General features: G+C 33.5%; 2 protein-coding genes across 18 annotated transcripts in view; one reads left to right on the top strand and one right to left on the bottom strand.

Annotated features, from left to right (window-relative positions):
- LOC148611703 (thrombospondin type-1 domain-containing protein 7B-like) overlaps window positions 1-10,311 on the top strand; it is a 173,022-nt gene extending 162,711 nt beyond the window's left edge. For 15 of the 17 annotated variants that reach the window (XM_088592515.1, XM_088592506.1, XM_088592521.1 and 12 more), the window contains one exon: window positions 555-4,359. In XM_088592515.1, coding sequence (XP_088448641.1) covers window positions 555-1,950 — 1,396 coding nt within the window. In that variant the 3' untranslated portion in view covers window positions 1,951-4,359. Of the gene's footprint in view, window positions 1-554; window positions 4,360-7,322 lie in introns of those variants that run through there. The other 2 variants (XM_088592522.1, XM_088592523.1) reach the window with 2 other exon arrangements.
- An 82-nt stretch (window positions 10,312-10,393) lies between these two features.
- Window positions 10,394-17,539, bottom strand: LOC148611702 (peroxidasin homolog). Its single transcript, XM_088595316.1, has 8 exons — window positions 17,533-17,539; window positions 16,929-17,243; window positions 16,219-16,527; window positions 14,183-14,494; window positions 13,458-13,778; window positions 12,994-13,101; window positions 12,322-12,391; window positions 10,394-11,425 (listed from the first exon to the last, which is right to left on the bottom strand). Exons 1-8 carry the CDS (start codon window positions 17,537-17,539, stop codon window positions 10,921-10,923), a joined length of 1,947 nt encoding a protein of 648 aa, XP_088451442.1. The 3' UTR covers window positions 10,394-10,920.
- Between the last annotated feature and the right edge of the window lie 3,196 nt (window positions 17,540-20,735).

Below are 20,735 nucleotides of genomic sequence, written 5' to 3'. Positions count from 1 at the left end.
GCCATTTAAGGAGGGAGGTGTTTTTTTGCATATTAATCGCCCATGAAGGTAATGAAATTGTTCTTTATATTGTTCATAGAAAAAATCAGATGATTTGAAAGGAACTATTTGCTTTTTTATTGTTTTTTGTTTTTGTTTTTGTTTTTTTGCTATGGCAAAAAAAGGGATATGCAGGAACCAAATAAAGAGATGTAAGAGGGCCTGAGAACCAAGATATTATAAGGGCAAGGCAATATTAACAGTGCAACAGAAGTTATATATAGATCTCTTGACCTTTAACTATAACCTCTGCACAGAAGGATTAAATATCATTCCTAATAAATTTGAGGTTTCTAATAGCTCTTTTATTGATCAAAACTAACATAACAAATTTGTTCATCGTTGTTATATACTTTGTTAGTTTATGAGTCTTTTAGGACCACTTCCTTTGGCTTTAAGCTTGAATTTCTGATTTTTTCATATCTTGAAGAAAAAAAAATTCTTACATACTTGCTTTGCTACTTTTTAGCACTCTTCAGTTGTTTAAACACTTTGATTTTGTGTTTTATTTTTAGCGAACACTTTCGTTCGGGCCCTCGGCCAAGGAAAACGGAAGATGAGGAAGCTGCAGAGAAACTGAACACAGGAACACTTGATAGCCATCGCCAAAATGGGCTAGACCGAATGGAAAATTGTCCCAATGTAAACACACACCTTTGTGCTCCCTCTCCATCCAATACTACTAACCGCCTTTACGAAAATGGCAACACTAATCATTTATGGGTGAGGGCATCTTCAAAAAGTGTTCGCAGTCGTGTAGCTAGTAAATTCTATTCTATGTTGTATCTATGTGGTTGTAGTAAGCATGTGCATGATATGGACACTAAGGACACTTACACTGCTTATGTAGATAACACCGATAGTGAATCATTCAGGCGCATCCCAGAGTTGGAGTATAGCGATAAACCGACTATAAGTGATCAAAGTTCTGTCGATATTGAATTGGTTGAAATGCCTAAGAAGGGAACTAAAGTAAACGGGTCTGATTCTGCTATATCAATGCAAAATAGTTCTAATGATAGTGGAAGAACACTAGAGTCTTTTCAATGCACTTCTCCATCTAATTATTCAAGGCCTGACAAACGTTTGAAAAAGCAGGGTAGTTCTATTGACAAACAAAGGTCTTTTGATAGTTATACTATTGTAGAAGGCGATGGAAATGAAAATGATGATGTCCCAGGCATCATACAATTAGAACATGTGTCTGCATATTCATTAAGGTCCTCGCCAAAATCTTCTACCTCCCTGGAATCTAAATCAAATAGTCTTTGTAGGAATGTTGAAAATTCAGATAGTATAGATAATGATAACCAACCACTATATCCACACCATGGTAGTGGTCTTTTCTCTGCTCATTCTGGTCTTGAGGAGACCACTTTATTCGATGAAATTTCAAAGATGTTTCCATCAGAGTGTCGTAATTCTACTGACTCAAGTAATAGTTCTGTGAAAAATTATCAACCTGACATAGAAAGGAAGCCTTCTCTTAGAGGGAAGCTTCAAAGACAAAAACAAATTGTTCAAGCAGACATTGAATATGCCCCTGAAGATAAAGCAGGTAAACATATAGACACATTGGACAAAGACCAAAGTTCATATTCTGACCCAAACTATGTAGATTTGATTGAAAATGACAATAGGTCAAATGGAGAAGGTCAAGAGGTCAGAATATCTGATGTTAAAGGTCTAAAGATCAGTATGTCAGACATTGAAGGAGAAAATTGTGATACAGAACTTCATGGGAGTGAAATGGATGATTCTAAGGATCATATATACTCTGATGGAGATTTAGAGAGTCCACTTATGGCAGAATCCAGATCAGACTCGTATGATACATTTAAAGATCTTGTGTCTAGACAATGTCACAAGGGTCGTAAACGGAACAAAACATCAAGAACTACAACTGTATAATATAACAACTCAATTTCTACTTTCAAAAGTTGAATTATAAGATTTCGGGAGAATCTCAGTAAACGAGCTGTATTATTTACAAAGTATTAGGAGAAATTAAACATTTATTATTGTAAATGTTATTTCTTGTTGTTGAATACAATCAATATTTTTTGTACATGTACTAAAACTTCACTCCTAATCTTTCATAAGCAGTGAAACAGCATTAAACTCTGTGTTGTTCGTAGAATATTCTACTTTTTTATTAGTTAATACTCAGCAGTTGAAGTTAATAAAATATTTCATTTGAATGACAACTTTAAAGTCAGTCTAAGAATTCTCAGATGAAAAATTATGAGCTGAATTAGATTTATCTTTATTATTTTGTGTGAAAATCAATACTTCCTACATTTGGTGGAAATTGTTACTGTTAAATATGGACTGGCTTATCGGAGATTTAAACAGTAATTGTAAGATTTTGTTGGTCTATCAGTGATGTAAATACTTGTACATCGTCTCATAAAATTAACATCAATTGCTCAGTATAAATAGTGAATTCAGAAGTTATTGGGAGTCATTATTTAAAAAATTTAATTGGCAGATCCAGAGATTTACAAAAGAGGGAGGGGCAAACATGGAGCCAAAAATGAAATTTTTTTAAATTTGCATTAAATTCCTTGATGTTTATAATTCAATGCTAAATAATGAACTTGTTTGATTATTTGTTGAGCTAAATTGCTTTGTGAGTATTTTTTTCAGTTTTAAAACGTAAAAGATATAACATTTCTTTTTTTATTATAACATATGACAGGGGTTAGGGCTCTGCCTCCCCAATCCACTTCCTTTTAGATATGCCTACCATTTGCTATAACTTCATTTTTTGAAAAGAAAAAACTTAATGTACATGTCAGGGGTTTTTGAAATGAAGAAAAGATACCCTTCTACTACAAGCATTACCTGTCACTTATCTCACCATTATTTCTGAATTAACTTATGTTTTATATTCATTTAGTTCATTGTATGCATTTAGATCGGTGTATGTGTGCATGACGTAGTTGTAGTATGCGTGGGCATGGTGGAAGGATGCATGATACCTCATGTTCATATTATATACATTTTGTAGCTAGAATTTGTTCCAATTTCATGTGTATACTTTTCAGATCATGGTCATCATTTTATACTTCTCCCCATCCAATCATTAAAATAGGGATAAAATGAATACTGCATTCATTGTCAGTCCATTCAGAAAGACTAATGGTCACACTTCCCTCAGATTCTGCTGGGCAAAATTTTATGTCAATTGGTATGCTGCATTTTTAAAGAGATTCAAAATAATGAAACTTTTCACCACTCATTGAAGCCTAAGTGAGCTCAAATTTTCCTTACAATGGTGAACAATTGTTCTAGTTTTTTTATTGCTGAAATATTATCTTTAACTTAAAAGATGCTCAAATATTCCAGAATTGTTTAATAAGGTTCATTTTTCATATATTTCATAAACATTTTTTAAAAACGGTGTTTTGTGGTGAAATATATATATGCTTTTGGTTTTGTTTTTATTTAAGTAGCTGTCTTTGTAAGAATCATGCAAAATCTGAAAAATGTGATACACCCCAAAAAAGGCTACATATTTTTATTTTTGTAATTCAGTTGTTTTATGAGTCTTTACTATGAAATGTGTAATTATTCCTTCGAATCTGCCTGCTTTTTGACATTGAAAATACAGTAGATTCTATTGTATTTGAGGCCATTTACAGAGTTATCTCCGTTAATTTTGAAATCTACAGTGCATTCTATATAATTTTTATCTCCTAAGAGCACAGGTTATATGAAAAACCACATGTTTATTTCTGTTTACTATGACATTTCAAACAAAATATCAAAATAAAAATATGTAGGCTTTTTACCCATGAATCACATTTTGCATTATCCTTAGCTGGAGTGATACTTAAATTAGATTGTTACAATTATAATTATTCTTTATTTGTTTTAATCCAAATTTTTTAAAATGACAAATTTCGGAATATGAATAGTGACTGAAAATTAAATAATATATGTCCCTTTACATTCTCATGAAATCACCACTCTGTGAATGATGAAACACCAATCTGTGAAATATGGTGATTGTGTCACCACTTTGTGAAATATGGTGATGATGTCACCATTCTGTGAAATGGCGTGATGATATGTTTCAGTGAATTGGAATGGTGAAATCACCACTTTGTAATTGGAGTGGTGAAATCACTACTCTGTGAAATGGAGTGATTAAATCACCACTGTGATTTGAAGTGATCAAATCGCCACTCTGTGAATTGGTATGATTTTGTTGTGTTACAATTTGTTGGTTTATAGTTTTCAGTTTAGTTATTTTGTCATAGATAATTCATTTATTCATATTTGTTGTTGGAATAAAGTTACCGCATCCTGAAATTAGTGTATCGTTAACACCTGCAAAAAATGTAAAGGCTTATCTTGCAATTTTTGTGAAAAGGGTTTCTTGAAAAATCTTACAAATAAAAAAACAGACATTGTGATTTGAAAGGTATCAACTATCATTCTGATTTATTACCACATCAACATACATATATTTGTGGTTATATATAGTACTGTGAAACCTTGGGGAGTATATAAATCCGTTTAAGCAGTTTGTTTATGTTTACATGGGTTCATAATGCATTAAAATTGATAAAAATGAACTATTTCTGGTTTAGACAGGCTACTAGTTAAGATTTCGGTTTTAACACGTATCACTGTACATCGTTATATTTTAGCCTGTGCAATATTTTTATGCAAATGTCTAACTGGTAATATAACAAGGTACAACTTAGAACTAGTTTTATAAGACCGTATGTTAAAAGACTGTAACTGTTGATCTGCATTAGACAAAGTTTCAAGTTTTCAATGAGTCATAATATTTTTTATGATCATATTCCATTATGATCAGATTTGTAATACGAAAAAAAACAGACGCACAAGTACAAAGCCATGATAGAGACATGCAAAGAAAAAAAACATTATTGTGCCTTCATCATAATTATTTTTGTGTGTACAAAATATTTGTCCTTTGACTGTTTTTTATGAGGGCTGTATAAAGAAATGTTAAATCGTGGATTTATCTTCACATTGTATATATATACCGGTACTTACTGTCATTAAATCAGGGGTCACTTCCGTTAAAATTGGGTAAGAGGATGCACCTGGAGCTGGAAAAACACCCTCCCTCCATTTCACATATTTTTCTAGCAAGAAAACCCGTCCTATTCACATATTTTTCAGTACAAAATACATACCCATTCATATACTCTACAACGTCAGTTTGAATTAAGAGAAGATAAGAGAAGACACTAATTGGAGATTAATTGGTGATAATAGGAAAGTTTGTCTTAGCAATACATTATACTTTTAAATAGTAGAAATATGACCCATTGATAAAGTACAGCTCAGAAATGACAACCCATTCACACAGGAAAGTAGAAAATATATGACCCAATTATGACTGTATTTCATGTCTAGAAAAACAGACCCATTCCAGCGGCACGTCTGTAAGCTTCCTATATACCAGTATTATATGACCCTCCCTTTTTGCATTAAATATATCGTATTTTCAGTGAAACAGTGTTTCCAAATTGAATACAGTTCCTATCGTTGATTATGTTGTTTTCGTCCTAAGATAAATCCATTCATACAAATTTGTTCAGATTGATAAACGATGTAATTAACCAGTGTCGAGCGACTCTATGACCATATAAGATGTCCACATAAAGTGAAATAATGAACCTTATAAACGATAACTTTTGAAAAGTTTCATCGATACTTTAAAATTAAAACATACCACGACTATCGCACCAGACACTGAAAAACACTTTACTGAAAAGTATGAGAATAGTTCGGGCTTCAGCTATTGTGAGAACAAACAAGAAGTATCGATAAGATTAACGTCTTTCACTCTTCTAGAAACGCCATAGACTTTGTCATGACGTTTTATTGTATACGAAAAAAATCGATCATCGGAGATGGACACACCACAGCGATTGTTTAAGAAAAGTAAGACAAACTTACGTCGTAGTTCCGATACTCCCGAAGTGTTGTTATCTTTCCGTTAAATAAGTTTTTAAGTTAAAAAGAGAATCGAATTGTTTTTCATAAGTTCAAATAAAAAAATATTGGCTGTAGCTGTCTGTATCTGCTTCCTGTTGTGTATCATGGGTTTCTCTGTATCTGCTTCCTGTTGTGTATCATAGGTTTCTCTGTATCTGCTTCCTATTGTGTGTCATAGGTTTCTCTGTATCTGCTTCCTGTTGTGTATCATAGGTTTCTCTGTATCTGCTTCCTGTTGTGTGTCTTAGGTTTCTCTGTGTCAGCTTCCTATTGTGTGTCATAGGTTTCTCTGTATCTGTTTCTTGTTGTGTATCATAGGTTTCTCTGTATCTGCTTCCTATTGTGTGTCATAGGTTTCTTTGTGTCTTACTGACATTGATTTAATATAATACAGTTGACTGGCAATTACTGTATCGTTGTCTTTTTTCTTTGTTTTTGTATCTGTATTTTTATTTTTTGCTTTATACGTCAACAGTTGACCTGGGGCTTTATTTTATATTACACTGGGTGATTCCCTATTACTTTTCAACTTCCTCATATTACCGAAGCACTACTTTGACCTTATGCCTGTCAGAACGAGTTTATAGGATAAAACAATATGATTAAGAACGTTATGTCACGGTTCAAGCCTTTGAGGAGGATTGAAAAGAAAGCATAACTTCGTATTGAAAATTCTCAAATATAACAACAAAGACCATGCACACAATTTTAAGTGGCTATGCCTGAAGGCCAAGTGCAGTGTGGGCTTTGTTTTATTAAACAAGTTAAAATATATAATGCATGGAGCTGCTTAGCTGTCGACTGTGTTACTTACTAAATCCGAAACTTTATTGCAAGTACGCTTCCAAGTACATATATTCGATATTAGATACTTCTTTGCATCATACTAATAGAAAGTAGTGTGCACGTTTGATTTTTAGGCGGAACCATACTCATGGTGAGAATGCCGCTTGAAGACACTAGTTTTTTGTCAAATAAATGAAAAGCCATGGTGTAAAAATAGAATTCAAGCCTGAAATTAAAATGAAAAAAAAGCAGGGAAAATGTTTTAAAAAAGCAGATAAATATACAACTGTATAAACTGTATCAATCTACAAAATCCTGAAAACCGGAAATGGATTCTGTGATAACAAATCAATTCAAACCAGCAGTTTAAATATCTTAAGTCCATTCAAAAACCAAAAACTACTGTAAAATATCTTATTCTATAATTCTAAATCTCCTCCGCTTTTTCTTTCATATAATCGTAACCAATAAGGTTTCACCATTCATTTTAATTCCTTTTTCATTTGTAGTCGGAACCTCCGGAAAGAGAGAGCTAAATCAAAGAGAATGGTCATGAAACGGTCTGGCTCCCTTGATTCTCTTGGAGACATGAAATCAGCCAAAGACAATTATGGTATAACTTCCGGTGATAGACTCTGTACGACCACTTATGTTGACTCGGACATCGAGAAAAGTCCTATTTATATGGGGAAACAGAGTGTCATATAGGCACGAGTTGTGCTCCTTTTATTAAAGTGATGTACAAAATGTTTGATTATGGAAATTTTTTTTCTCAAAATCTTGAGTGCAGCTGTAGACTGAATCATATTATAATGAATCACCGCGATGATTTCACATCTTATAACCTGACAGAAACATTGTAGGTTTTAGGTGGTACCTGTTAGTCCAGTATGAAAAAAACTTACTATATCTTTCAAATGACTCTACGTACAGTTATATTGATATAAGGATATAATGATCGTCACTGTATCACTTGTATTATTTCATGTGGTGAACTTTTATTGATACTGATGAACTATATTGAAATGCTTGTTGAATATTATAATTATCATTTATTTTCAGATTGCATATCATATTGTGTAAACATTCTCTCATTATCATTCCCTTAACCATAAGTAAAGCACGATCTTTCATTTTCTTTTGTTCTTTGCTGTAATCGTGATGGTTCACTGGCCGATCCAAAGATTTCAGGGGGTCGGACCCCACCCTTTTGTTGGAAAATGCCGATTTCGCGCAAATATTAGCAGATGTTAATCTGGAACAACCACCGCTCCTTTCCCGAAAGCTTTGAGTCCGCCCCTGTGATTCTATGTGTATGTTTTACTAAGACCTACCAGGGTTTATTACTGGTCAGAAACCAAATTGATTATTTACTCGAGTAATATTTAGACATTTTAGATAGCTCTTTGGTTTTTAACAAGCTGAAAACTGTATATTCTGCGTGGTGTCACAAATTTCGTATTGTGTTATATATTTGCAATATAGGAAAACGTATTACAAAAATAAGCTACTTAAAGTTAGAGTACACAGTATTATTATAGAACTCATGTGGTAGCCTTTAAAAAAGAAATTTAATTTAGCAAGAATATTTATTCCAAGTCGCTTCCGAGTCCAAAACTATTCATTGACACCCAGTCACTGAAACAGCGTCTTGCGTTCGAAATTCACTCCAGACGCTGCAGCCAGCCCTTTCAGAAAATGCAAGAATTTTACAGAGTCGGGAAAATAGGAATGATTTAACGCGACAATATCCGATTGTCAAACGACGTTTGATTTGAATAATGTCCGAGAAATTCGAAAGGGTTGTCTGCATTGAGTAAGAGAGGAAACGAACGACTTCCGCTATGTGGAGCTTGACCAAATGGCACTTGATGTCTTTAGAAATGACCATGTTCCGACATTAACAATACACAACTTAATAAAATAGAATAAATATGAAATAGAAAGAGTGGACTGATCTGACACGGGTAGGTCAAAGTTCAAAATTATCAAACGTTAGCATAAAAACCTGTATGTATATAACTTCAATTGTTGTCTTTGAGTGAAGAATTTTACAGTTTCATAATTTGCTTCATTGTGGCATTGCCGAAAATGGACGAAAATGTTTCAAAAACCGTCAAAATTTAGTGATGCGCTTACCATGCATAAATGTGGCTGTTGTTGAATGTTAGTGTGATTTCAGATTTCATTTGCTTTTAGGCTTATAAGGTTGTATTTCACCCCTACATTCATTTTTGATGATGGGATTATTTACTGAATAGATCATAATTGAAATAAAGTATTACATGGCTTATTTTAATACTAGGTGTTAACCATTGTTGATGTACCTAATCCTCTTTCGGATTTTTAAGAAGGCCGAGTCAAAGGTCTGCTTTGTACCTAGGGCGTTCTATTGTCAACCCAAAGACTACATGTGAGAAGGATAATTGTTGAATTGGTTTTTTTTTTTGGTTTTTTTTTGGTTTTTTTTTGTTTTTGTTTGTTTGTTTTCTTTTTTTCGATGTTATGGTGTATTCATCTCTTTACAATGAATTATATTGTAATTTATTTATTTATTCTTATTGCAACTTTATTAGTTCTCAAATAATCGCCATTACATTGACAGTTTATAAATATCGAGGTCGTCAATTCTACGCTTGTGTTATTGCACAGTGCTCAATGTAAAAAATCTCGGTCAATCTGCAAAAAAAAATACTTTTCCTTTAAGTAGAGGATTAGATTTCATTGTTAAACCATTGTTTAGGGGTTCTAATGGCTATATAATGGAAACATGGTACATTGTAAAGAAAATCCCATTCTATTTTAGCTCACAGACTTAAAGGGCGTTAATAAAATTCATGTCTATTCAGAACCATCACCCATATAGTATTAAAATATTTGAGGAAACAATTTCTTCATTTACTAGGACATACTTATCGTAGAACATCACATTGAACATCGAGAAATTAGTATTGACGCCCGGGGGAAATACCAAATTTTCAGAGCGTTTTTTATAACACACGACGGGTGTTACTTGTCGTAGCAGGAACTGTCACTTTGATAACCACTCAAAAAGCCATCAGTAAGCTTATTCATGTTTGTATATATGTTGGCTACCGCGATGTCTACATTTAGTCGTTTTCTTTTTCATAAAAAAAAATACTGCTCTGTTATATTAATCGTAAACCTTTTAATAGCTTCCACGGGTGTATGTTCCGTTCTGCATGTGTCATGCTCTCGTCACTACCGAGTGGTATTTGATTATTCGAATGAACAAAGGCATGATTACATCCTTTGCATTAAAAATTGTTTCGTACAAAGTTTAAAATATATAATGTATGCTAAATTAAAAACAAATGTTCCAAAATGGAACATGATTTAAACGAAACACCAATTTACATCAGTTCTATTGGCGATAACCTCAAACCTTACATGTACTTGAATCACTGTACAGTCACTGTAAATTGGCATTTACATCAGGATATCGTTGTTTTGTTATTAAAAATTTCACAAACTGGACTTAGTTGTATTTTTGTAATTTCAACACATGTATGTGTAGAAGATTCAAAGTTTCGAGACGTTCGAATCCAAATGCTCCCCACCAAATTATCCAATTATTTATTTCTCAAAGAAAATAAACCTTTCATTTTCAATGCAACGCTTTAAAAAAATATTTTAAAACTACTCTTGAACATAAATGCGAAACTGTCACATAAGAATGCTCTTGAGCTTGATCACTTCAGCACCCAAGGTAAGAATGATGGGATATGTTCCTTTTAAAACATGTCCAGGTACATGTACACGAAACCACAAACAAACAAATAGTAATTTAAACAGACGATACACAAAAAGAAACAAAATATAATATACCTACACAATTAATAATCTTAAAGAAAGTTTTACAAAGAATGAAGGATTTTTGCGCTGAAAGAGCAATATGTCCTAATTCATCATAGTATATAGCGTCCCGGAATCGATACTAAGTTTTGTAGGTTATAATCAGTTATGCCTTTATTATAAAATATATCTTTAAAAACTCATAAAATATAAGATTTTCGGCCAGCGAGAACCTCCTGATACATTCATCATTATGACACTGACAGACTGCCATCTAGGAAAATATAATCCCTAGCTTTTTGGAATATCTGGTAGTTTTCGTCCGGCATTAGGGTCATTATTCCTTGGTTCCAAATACCCTTCACCATTCGTGACTATCACGGACGAACCATTCGATCGTACTGACTGATTCTTTGGAACTTGAAGGTAAGCAGTATTGTTAAAAAATGTAGCGTTCTTGGCGCCTTTTTCTTTTAGGTTACCGTGTGCTCCAGCACTACCATCAAAAGAATATACTTGACTCTGACGGTAATCAGCATATTGCGCTGATCCAACGTTTGAAAGGTTATTATAGCCAGAAGCCTGTGAAGTTCGTCGAGAGGATTGCATTAAATCTGTGTAAACGTGCTGTTCGCTTCTGTTGGTTGTTTCGTAGTAAGTCGAGTCTGGTTTGTGCTGATTTTGAGATTTGGACTGGTGAACGTTACTTGTATCTGGTTTGTGCTGGTTTTGAGATCTGGACAGGTGAACGTTACTTGTAATTGTTTCCATTGTGTTATCTCCCTTTTTGTTCATTCTACAACAAAATAATCTAATGATTAATATTGATAATATCCGTGTGAGACATTTTATACATCAAAACATTTTTTAAATTATATTGGGTGATAGCATTGGTGTTCGTGAGAACACAAGATTTTTAAAAGGGGGTTTCCAGGCTATAATTTGTTCTTTTTTTTTTAAATAGGGTTCCAACACCCGGAACCCCAGCCCAGGACCCGACACTGCAAACACATTAAATTCCAATATCATGCGATCATGCAGATTCCTTTTATACTAATACAAGATTTAAAAGAAAACAGTGAAATATATGTACATAAAAGATATACACATAGGAAGTTGAATAGCCAACTTGATTCAAGTCAGAAATATTAGTAAATGATCACAGCATCAAATAAAACATGTGATTCGTCTTTGTATCTGTGTAGAATTATTTGTTTGTTTGTCCGTTATTTTAAATCTCAATTAAAACAAGAAAGCGTCAGTTAAATGGTAACGGGTGGCTACGGGACAAAGATTTCATTCGGACCTTTCCTTTGAATAGCAGTTTACATATAAATCAGACAGTATGTGATTCTTGCTTGTCTTAAACCCAACAAATTCACTGTAATTTCTAAATTAATTCAGAAACAAGTGCAGTCCACAGAACTGGTCTTAGTTTTACATTAGACGCTTGTTGCACCTTAGAGTAATTGAGTTATCGTTCTTTATTTGGTTGCTTTAAGAAGGACTTGCAAGTGCGATTTTCTCAAAAATACAGATCTGAACACAAAAGACTTTTGTTAAAAAAAATACCGCATAGGTAGACAAGTTGTTCGGTGTGTTTTTACATCATGAATCACCAGTACCGTTGGCAGTGCCTGATTTTTTCATGAACCGTTAACAGTATTATCAGTTTATCTCCATTAATCTCACCTTCGACACATAAAGACGATCGCAACAGCTATCATACACACAGCAAGACCCACAGATCCAATTACTATACCTGCAAAATACACCAAATGTGGAATAGTTTGGTTATTTATTTCTGTAAATTATGAATGCGACCCATCTGAGAAAAAATCTCAAAGTGTCAACTCTAAGTGTCGGTCATAAATTATCTCCTTATTGGGTCGTTTTTCACTCAGTGCCTAGGCACTTAATGTTAATTCAATAAAAGTTTAATGCAGTGGCATTTTGATCTCCTTAGCATCAATTGTCATATCAAAGCTCATCAGTAAAACCTACTCCAACAACGATAGATGTTTTTTGGCATGCTCTTTTCTAACGCAGCAACCATTTCATTTTCGGTAGGGGTCGCTTTGAATATTTTCCGAGACAATCTTTTTTTTTCGACTTTTGCTAAAAAAACATTGTTTTCGTGACAAGTCGAACAATAGTTTTCTTCAAATTAGCAGTTTAAGCTTGTAAACAAATTAACATTGCTGGAGACAAATCATTTTTGTCTAAAAAAAAAACATGAAAACAAACATTTTTTTTCAAAACAAAATCCATATCCTCCTCACGATAATCAAAAGGTTGCTGCCTATAATGGAGGAATGTAATACCATAATCTTATGTTGTAGGAGTACAGGGAGACTATTTTACCTATAATGAAATCGTCACTTGCTGCAGCCTCATCCGTGTTGTTCTTCACATCAGGATTGAGAGTTGTGCTTTTAAAAGATACAGTGGTTGACTTGGTTGAGGTGCCGCCTGAAAAGAAAAACATGGGATGTTTTTCTAAAGCTTTGAGATAAATTAAAAACTGAGAAAAACTTTTGTTTCGCTCCATTTCCTTTCTAAATCGAAAAACTATGTAAATAGCTTGTATTTCCAAAGAAATGTATTTACATCAATATTTTGTGGAGCACGAAGGCACTTTTGGAAGAATAGTTACTGTATTAATTACAAATTCAGTTATTTTTTTTTAATTTTGACTGTTTTAAACATCGTTATAATTTCTTTTCATTTTGTCGCCATATGCTCAAACCCGTTTTTGTATATGAGAGCGAAATGAAAAGAAATAAAATAGACAAAAAAAGAGCAAAAATGTTAAAATGTTGACTTACCGACAATAACTTCCAAGAATGCAGGTAGGCTGTGACCTTCTCCGTGACTATTTTCTGCATGGCACACGTAATACCCCTGATCAATAACGTCAACACCAAAAATGGTGAGAGAAGGGTAACCCACTAAAGATCCTCGGTACTTGCTGTTGGTAGAATTGGTACCAGTTGTTATTATCTTCTGATCGCTAGAACTATTATATCGGGTCCAGTATACAGCTGTGTATGCTGGGCTTGATGTTATAGTACAGTCTATAATGGCGATCTGTCTAAGTTCCGCAAAATAACGATTTCTTGCTATTCTTACAATAGGGACCCCACCATCTTAAAAAGAACATAAGTATGAAGAAATAACGCGTGATATTGCTTGTAAGAAAAATACGAATAAAAAATAATAAAAAATGCCCTTACTTTGTGTCCTTTCAAATTTAACCTTATTGCTAGACTTATAAGATTCTACGTTATTCGTGTATTATAAGTTGCGTGAATTGAAACACTGAGTTTTCTAAAGGAAAGAGATCTGGCTCTACCGGGAGAGAAGTGTTTTCTAAAGGAAAGAGATCTGGCTCTACCGGGAAAGAAGTGTTTTCTACCAAAAAATAAAGCAATAATACGTCACGACATTCTGATTATTCAGAAGATACTAGTAATTATAAATTGTTAAATCAATCTTGTGGAACCAGTAAGCTTCATTCTTTATGTTATACACAAAAGTAAGCAAATCTCACCGTTAATATCAACATATAAATCAACCATTATACTAGATTTTGTACCAATGTCATTGGTTACTCTACAAATATATGCAGCCTCGTCTGATTTCTGAACATTATAGATTGTCAAAGACGGGGAGTGTACTGACGATCCGCTGTATTTGTTTCCTGAACTGTTTACACCTATAGTCGTTTTCATTGAATCATCAATCTTGATCCATTGAACTGATTGCGCAGGTGGGTCAGACTTATAGTTACACATTAACACCACTGTTCCGCCCTCCCATGATGTGTAGCTATCCTCCGGTACTTCAACTACTGGAATGTTGCCTACAATTTTATTGAGCTTTAAGATGTTTGTACTATAAGAAAAGTATTACATAAAAAAATACTATTTTTCTTCCATTTCCTTTTGAAATACATAAATAGGACAACCAAAAAAGTTATTCTTGCGCCTATACTTTGGTGTGTTATTAATAAGTTAATAATATGCACCTTGAAAAGGCCTTTCGTAGTAATCACAGAGAAAGCTTATGGAAGGACTTAAGGCATTATGGAAAACCATCTAAGATAGTTAACTTAATGAAAGCTTTCTATTCTCAGTTCAAATGCGCAGTAGGCAAAGAAAGCATCAGATACAAATTTCCTTGTGAAATTACAAGTCAGACAAGGTTGTGTGAGATGATCCAGCTGTTGACTGGGTAACGCGATCAACCCGGAATGGAAATAACACAAGAATCAGATGCAGCCTCTTTTCTAATCTGGAAGATCTTGACTATACAGATGACCTTGCATTATTATCACATCTTGAAGCACATATGCAGGATAAGACATCAACAAAACTACAATTAACACAATGCTAGCAAGATCGGTCTGAAGATCAATTTGAACAAAACTGAAGTCATGTCACTGAATACGAAACATCCACATAGGATACAATTAAATGGTAAAACTTAATGAATACAAGATCCTTCATGTATCTTGGAAACATTGTTACAACTGATGGTGGTGCGGAGGGGGTGCATAAGGCAAGATAAGGGAAAGCAAGAGGTGCCTTCATTAACCTATGGAGCGTCTTGAAGTACACCAGCATAAGTACATATAGGAGTAAGAAAATCAGGCTATACAACAGTTATGCCCTATCAGTACTGTAGTATGGGGCCGAATGTTGGAAGATGACCAAGAGAGACATCGACAAACTTTCTAGAAAAGAGAGAAAAAGGCTAGTCCTTGTCCGATGTGCCTCCTGGTGCAACAAGGACTAGCTACGTAGGTAGGTAATATTCCTCTTGAAGCCTTTAGTGATAAAGTTAGTCTTCTTCGCCTTTTCACCGTATCTCAAGGGGAGAGACAAATGGGGTTCATCCGGTTTCCTTAGTTTAGTATTCATCGTCGAAAAGTTTTCTGATTTACAATTGTTCAACAGTAATGCTGTTAGCATTTTTCATTCTGTTAGTTGCTTACAATATGCATGTAAATTCAGATTTCGGTTAAACGCAAAAAAGTCAGCTACATGTATTGTTCAATTTACTAGAACAAAATCAACTTATCCTTGGACAATAAACTGCGAAATTATTCCAACATAGGAGTATACTTATCTTGGTTTTCATATGAATTATACATATAAATCTTTGGACCGCTAATCGATACCACAAAAGTAAAAATTTGTTAAATAGATGCATCATCTTGTCCAATTATATCTCTTCTATCTTATTTAAAAACTATTTCTAAAAATGGATGTTTTATAATTATGCTGATAAAATAATTTTGAGCTAAAGAGGTGATTTTTGCATCCAAAAAATGGTTCAAAAACATTTTGTGCAATGCATTTAAAATTGAACGCGTCTGTGTTGTCTACAGTAGTCGTTTTTTGTTTGTTTGTTTGTTGGGGTTTAACGTCCGAGCAGCAATATTTCAGCTATATTCAGACAATGAACATGAAATGGATGATAAAATGAACATGAAATGAAAAAAAAAGGATGGGTCACTACAGTAGTCGTAAGCCGCCAGTATTTCTCAATCACGACTATTGAACTATTTTAACTTGTACTTACCCTGTACGTCGACCACTAAATCTATAATAATACTTGATTCCGTTCCAACATCATTAGATATTACACAAATATATGATGCCTCATCTTGGTAATCTACATTAACAATAGTAAGAGACGGGGAGTGTACCGCTGAGCCTCTGTATTTTGCACTATTATCTGAGACGTTAATTTCGATGTCTTGTTGGTCGGTCAACTTGATCCATTTCACTGATAAAGCAGGGGGGAAAGATCTGTAGTGACAAATTAACTTCACAGTAGCACCTTGTCTAACCCTGTAGTAATCTTCAGGTACAAAAATGGTTGGGATGTCTGTTAAAATATAATTTTATTTAAGAGAAAAAAACGTTATAGTTAAATATAGAAATAACTAAAAATTCAGTTGAGAATAACTTTCATGTACGAATGTATGTCTTCTCAGGCAGGGATTTTTGTTTACTTTCGTTAGTTTTGTTTTCAAAATTACTCCGTTACTCATGAAAAAATGTTTTCGTACACGCTGTCATGTCAGGGAACAAGGCACTTACATGTATTACAAAAAAAAACAAACAAACAAACAAAAAAACAATTGTGTGTTATTGTTAATTTGATTCACGAAAGAATTAACGAGGCGAAATTTGGGAGAAAAAAATCCATTTGATCTGTATCATAGACCTGTATTTAATCACAGGTGTATGGTATCATGATATATTTTAATATATTTACAACTTTACCTCCTCCATCAACCACCAAATCGATCTCAATACTCGATCCTGTTCCAATGGCATTAGTTACTTGACACAAGTAGTTGGCTTCATCTGCTTCCTGAACGTTGTGGATAGAAATAGACGGGGAGTGTATCGAAGAACCGTTGTATTTCGTATCATGTTTTGTCACATTAATGTGAATGGATGCGTCCGTGTTATGAGGCAGTTTTATCCATTGTACCGATTGAGCTGGTGGATTGGCATTGAAGTTACACACGAGAGTTACAGTGAGACCTTTTCTAACAGTGTAAGCATCCTTTGGAACCGTCACTTTTGGTACACCTATTAAGTACCAAATAGAGATGCATTAAATGTAAGAAATTATGCACTAAATAAATATAACTTTTGTCACTTTCCTGTTCAGCAAGATGTATACTTCAGCTTTCGTCCATTTTCGAGCTTTCCATTTCGTAGACCTGTAATTAAATACAGGTCTATGCCAACACTGTAATCATCCTAAATAAATGTTAACAAAACGTGGTACACATTTAGAACAAAGGTCAATATACCGTACGGGAGGATACCACAGAACTATCAAAATACGGGGAGACTTTAAATTCCAATCCCCTACCCGACATTATCCAGGTAAATGTGAAATTTGAGACCCACAATTATCCAAGGAGACAAAAAGTCTGACTTGGAATTATTCAAGTCTGGTTAACCTGAATAATGATTTTAATATGTTAAACAAGTGGCCTGAAAGTATTACCAAAATTAACCAGAAATGTGTGAATTTGTAACCAAAAATCTCCCGGAAATGAGACAAATCAGATCCAAAATCTCCGGGAAATATGAAAACTGCCTTTTTGAAATATAATCCTGATCCAAATTTGCCGCATATCCCGTATCTTAACATAATTATACATAAGTTACCCCCCCCCCCCCCACACACACACACACACACACACCCAGGGTAATGACAAGGTTGCTAAAGATCTGCTTATTTTTTTTATTTCCACACAGAAAAACCTTTTCAATTAGTATATAAAAACGCGTGCATTCTCAGTTAAGTTTTTTTTTTGGTGTGTAGACTAAAGCCCCTGACGTGATATTGTGTTTTCTACAATATGACGTCGCGCACAAAGTTTACTCCACGAACATAACATTTTCAAATCACGTTTTACTTTTTTTTTAATTGACCATCGAACGTTACCTCATTTGCAAGCATTTTTTCCTGTTCACTACCTCAATCCATTTCTATATTTTATGATTACATGTGTTTGTTATGAAGAGGAGACTTTCTGATGATTTGTGATTTTTTTATACCACAAATTTCGTAATATGACCTAATGCCTGCGTACTATTCAACATCAATTGCGGAGTGAATTTATAATATATCATTGTTTTGAAAACATTTCTTTTTCGAACGCCCTTATTTGGAGCATGAGTATGAAACATTTATCATAGTAACAATCAAATATCTGCCTTTTACTCTCCGTTTAAATAAACACAACCATGAACAAAATTAAACTTTATTAACCGTTATTAAAATTTTAGTCGACCTGTTGACCGAATCGATATAACAGAAAATCCTTCGTGCGCATTTGGAATCCTCAGCAATTTTACAAAGATGTTTTGTTGCAAGGTCATACAAGTCATGTGCACTTTGAATCACATGCTGCCCACGACTAATCAGCTCGCTTTTTCATGAAACCGCCGGCTGCATCTTGATGACCACGAGCATGCCAAGTCTCAAAAAAGTTTCTAATAATTTTATTACACCTTTGATGAGAACAAGCATAACTTTTATCTCCAATGCAGTGACGACTTTTTTACTGGGCACTACATCCGACAGTAAACTCATGCATGACTGAAACGTCGCATGAAATAGATTTATGGTAGGATTTTCTTTTTTGTTCTCTTCTTTTCTGCAATTTTAATTCTTTGTTTAGTTGAATTATTTCCGCCGATGATAACTTCCTGCTTGATTGTTGAAAATATAAATTGTGAATTGCGACGTAAATTCCATGCATGACGTCGATTTTTTTCCCCAGAAAACAAACGCGTAACAAGGACTGTGGACATTTATTTTATCACATATCTTTTTAACTTAATTGTTCAACTGATTTCTTTTTGTAGTACAAAATAGTATAACATATGAACATTCTCGGGTTAAAAATAGATATATGCTAAGACCTTTGAAACGACAGAAATAAGCGACTGATTCGTGACACTTGTCCAGTAATTTGCCTTAAAAACGTAATTACTTAAAATTGTAACGAGATAACTAGACTTAAAAAAGTTAAGGTGTTCGGCCTGAATCATTGAATCAACTCTATTTAGCAGAAATTTAAAAAGCTATTGAAAAGCATATTTAGAGCATGTAGGTTATTTTGAAATATAAAATAGCGATAACATGTATTTTCTTACAAATTCTTCTATTTTTCAATATTGATCCTATAAGTATCTACTTTTTACGCGTATCGTACAACTTTTCGATTACATATTCCGTGGCCATTTTTTTTTGGCGTTGAATTTTGTATGACATCATAGTCCGAATCCTCGAAATTCTATCATACAAAATTTTGGAAAATCTGTTAAGTTTTTTTTTAAAAGTGATAGACAAAAACTTCTTTTTATTGTTACATAATTGTTACAAGTTTACCGGTATTTTTGTTAATATCTATACAGCTTTTTGTCTGTTATTTTCATGTGTTATATAAAATAATAGCGATAACATAATGAGCTGTGGAATGAAATAGTTGATATTTGCTATTTTATCATGAAAGAATTTTTCTATTCCAAAATTATATTGACACGAGTGTATTAAACTACATGAAACAGCGCAAATTACAGTTGCCGTCAACTTGGTGCGCGACGTCTATATGTCATGTGGTGGTCTATTATGAAATACAGTGTACAACATTTAAATGATTATGCAACAAATCGTAATCTATGTGATCAAGGTAACTTAATTTTCTTTGTCATCTAAAGTGTCACTCTCAACACTAATTCGGTTTTGAATGACTCCTACCATGGAAGTATAATATTATACTTCCATGCTCCTACTATTCTCGACCCTGTCAAATTTCGAATGTAGCTGATTATCTAAGTACTTGAATTACTAGTATTTCTATTTATTTTGTCTGTACCATGAAATTTATTTTTACATTTCCAAACATTGCCGAAAAATACATCATGGACAGATTTAACCAAAAGGTCATTTCAACACACTCAACAATAATCCCAATTTCCTCTGACCCATCAACCCTTCTCTTTTTCATCAGGATATTGGTATGTCAGGTTTATCCAAATAAAACAGAGGAGGGTGTGAGGGCTAAATGAAATTACATAAAATTTGTTTACCGATAGAAACAAGCAAATTTAACATTCTTTACGTTGTTATTGTTTTCTTTTTTTTTTTGTCAGTTTTGACTGTCTATTAAAAAGAAACAACTGAGAATCATTTCTTTTGAAGTACAATATTATATTTGTTCGCTTTTTATTATGCATTTACTCAAATGAGATGACATAAAAAATCATTAACATAAAGCAAATCGTAAATAAATTCACCTGTATGATCGTATTATCTTTAACTACAGTTTTTATAATAATTTGTGGGATTATTTACCATCTAAACAGTATATTTATATAGTTGTCTACCCTGGGGCTCTTGAAAATTAAAATAACGATACACAAAATACAGCGACTGGGATGTCATATAAATATTGTTTATACCTTACCATGATAAGCAGAATGAGGCAGCTGTGACAAACAATTCATTGTATGTATCAGCAGACATTCCAGAATAAGACGTACAAACATCCTAAAATC

The sequence above is a fragment of the Perna viridis genome, chromosome 7 (genome assembly GCF_037379345.1).
Source record: "Perna viridis isolate PV_CMFRI_1.1 ecotype Kerala chromosome 7, ASM3737934v1, whole genome shotgun sequence".
Taxonomy (NCBI): Eukaryota; Metazoa; Mollusca; class Bivalvia; order Mytilida; family Mytilidae; genus Perna; species Perna viridis.
The sequence above is the reverse complement of the archived record's forward strand: the minus strand, read 5'-3'. Positions and strand labels throughout refer to the sequence as shown.

Excerpts from the sequence above, each read along its gene's own strand:
- LOC148611702 (XM_088595316.1), bottom strand. Across the intron at positions 12,392-12,993 it reads AAGTGACGATTTCATTATAG|GTATAGTAATTGGATCTGTG; the intron begins GTAAAATAGTCT and ends TGTATTTTGCAG. Across the intron at positions 11,426-12,321 it reads ATCGTCTTTATGTGTCGAAG|AATGAACAAAAAGGGAGATA; the intron begins GTGAGATTAATG and ends ATTTTGTTGTAG.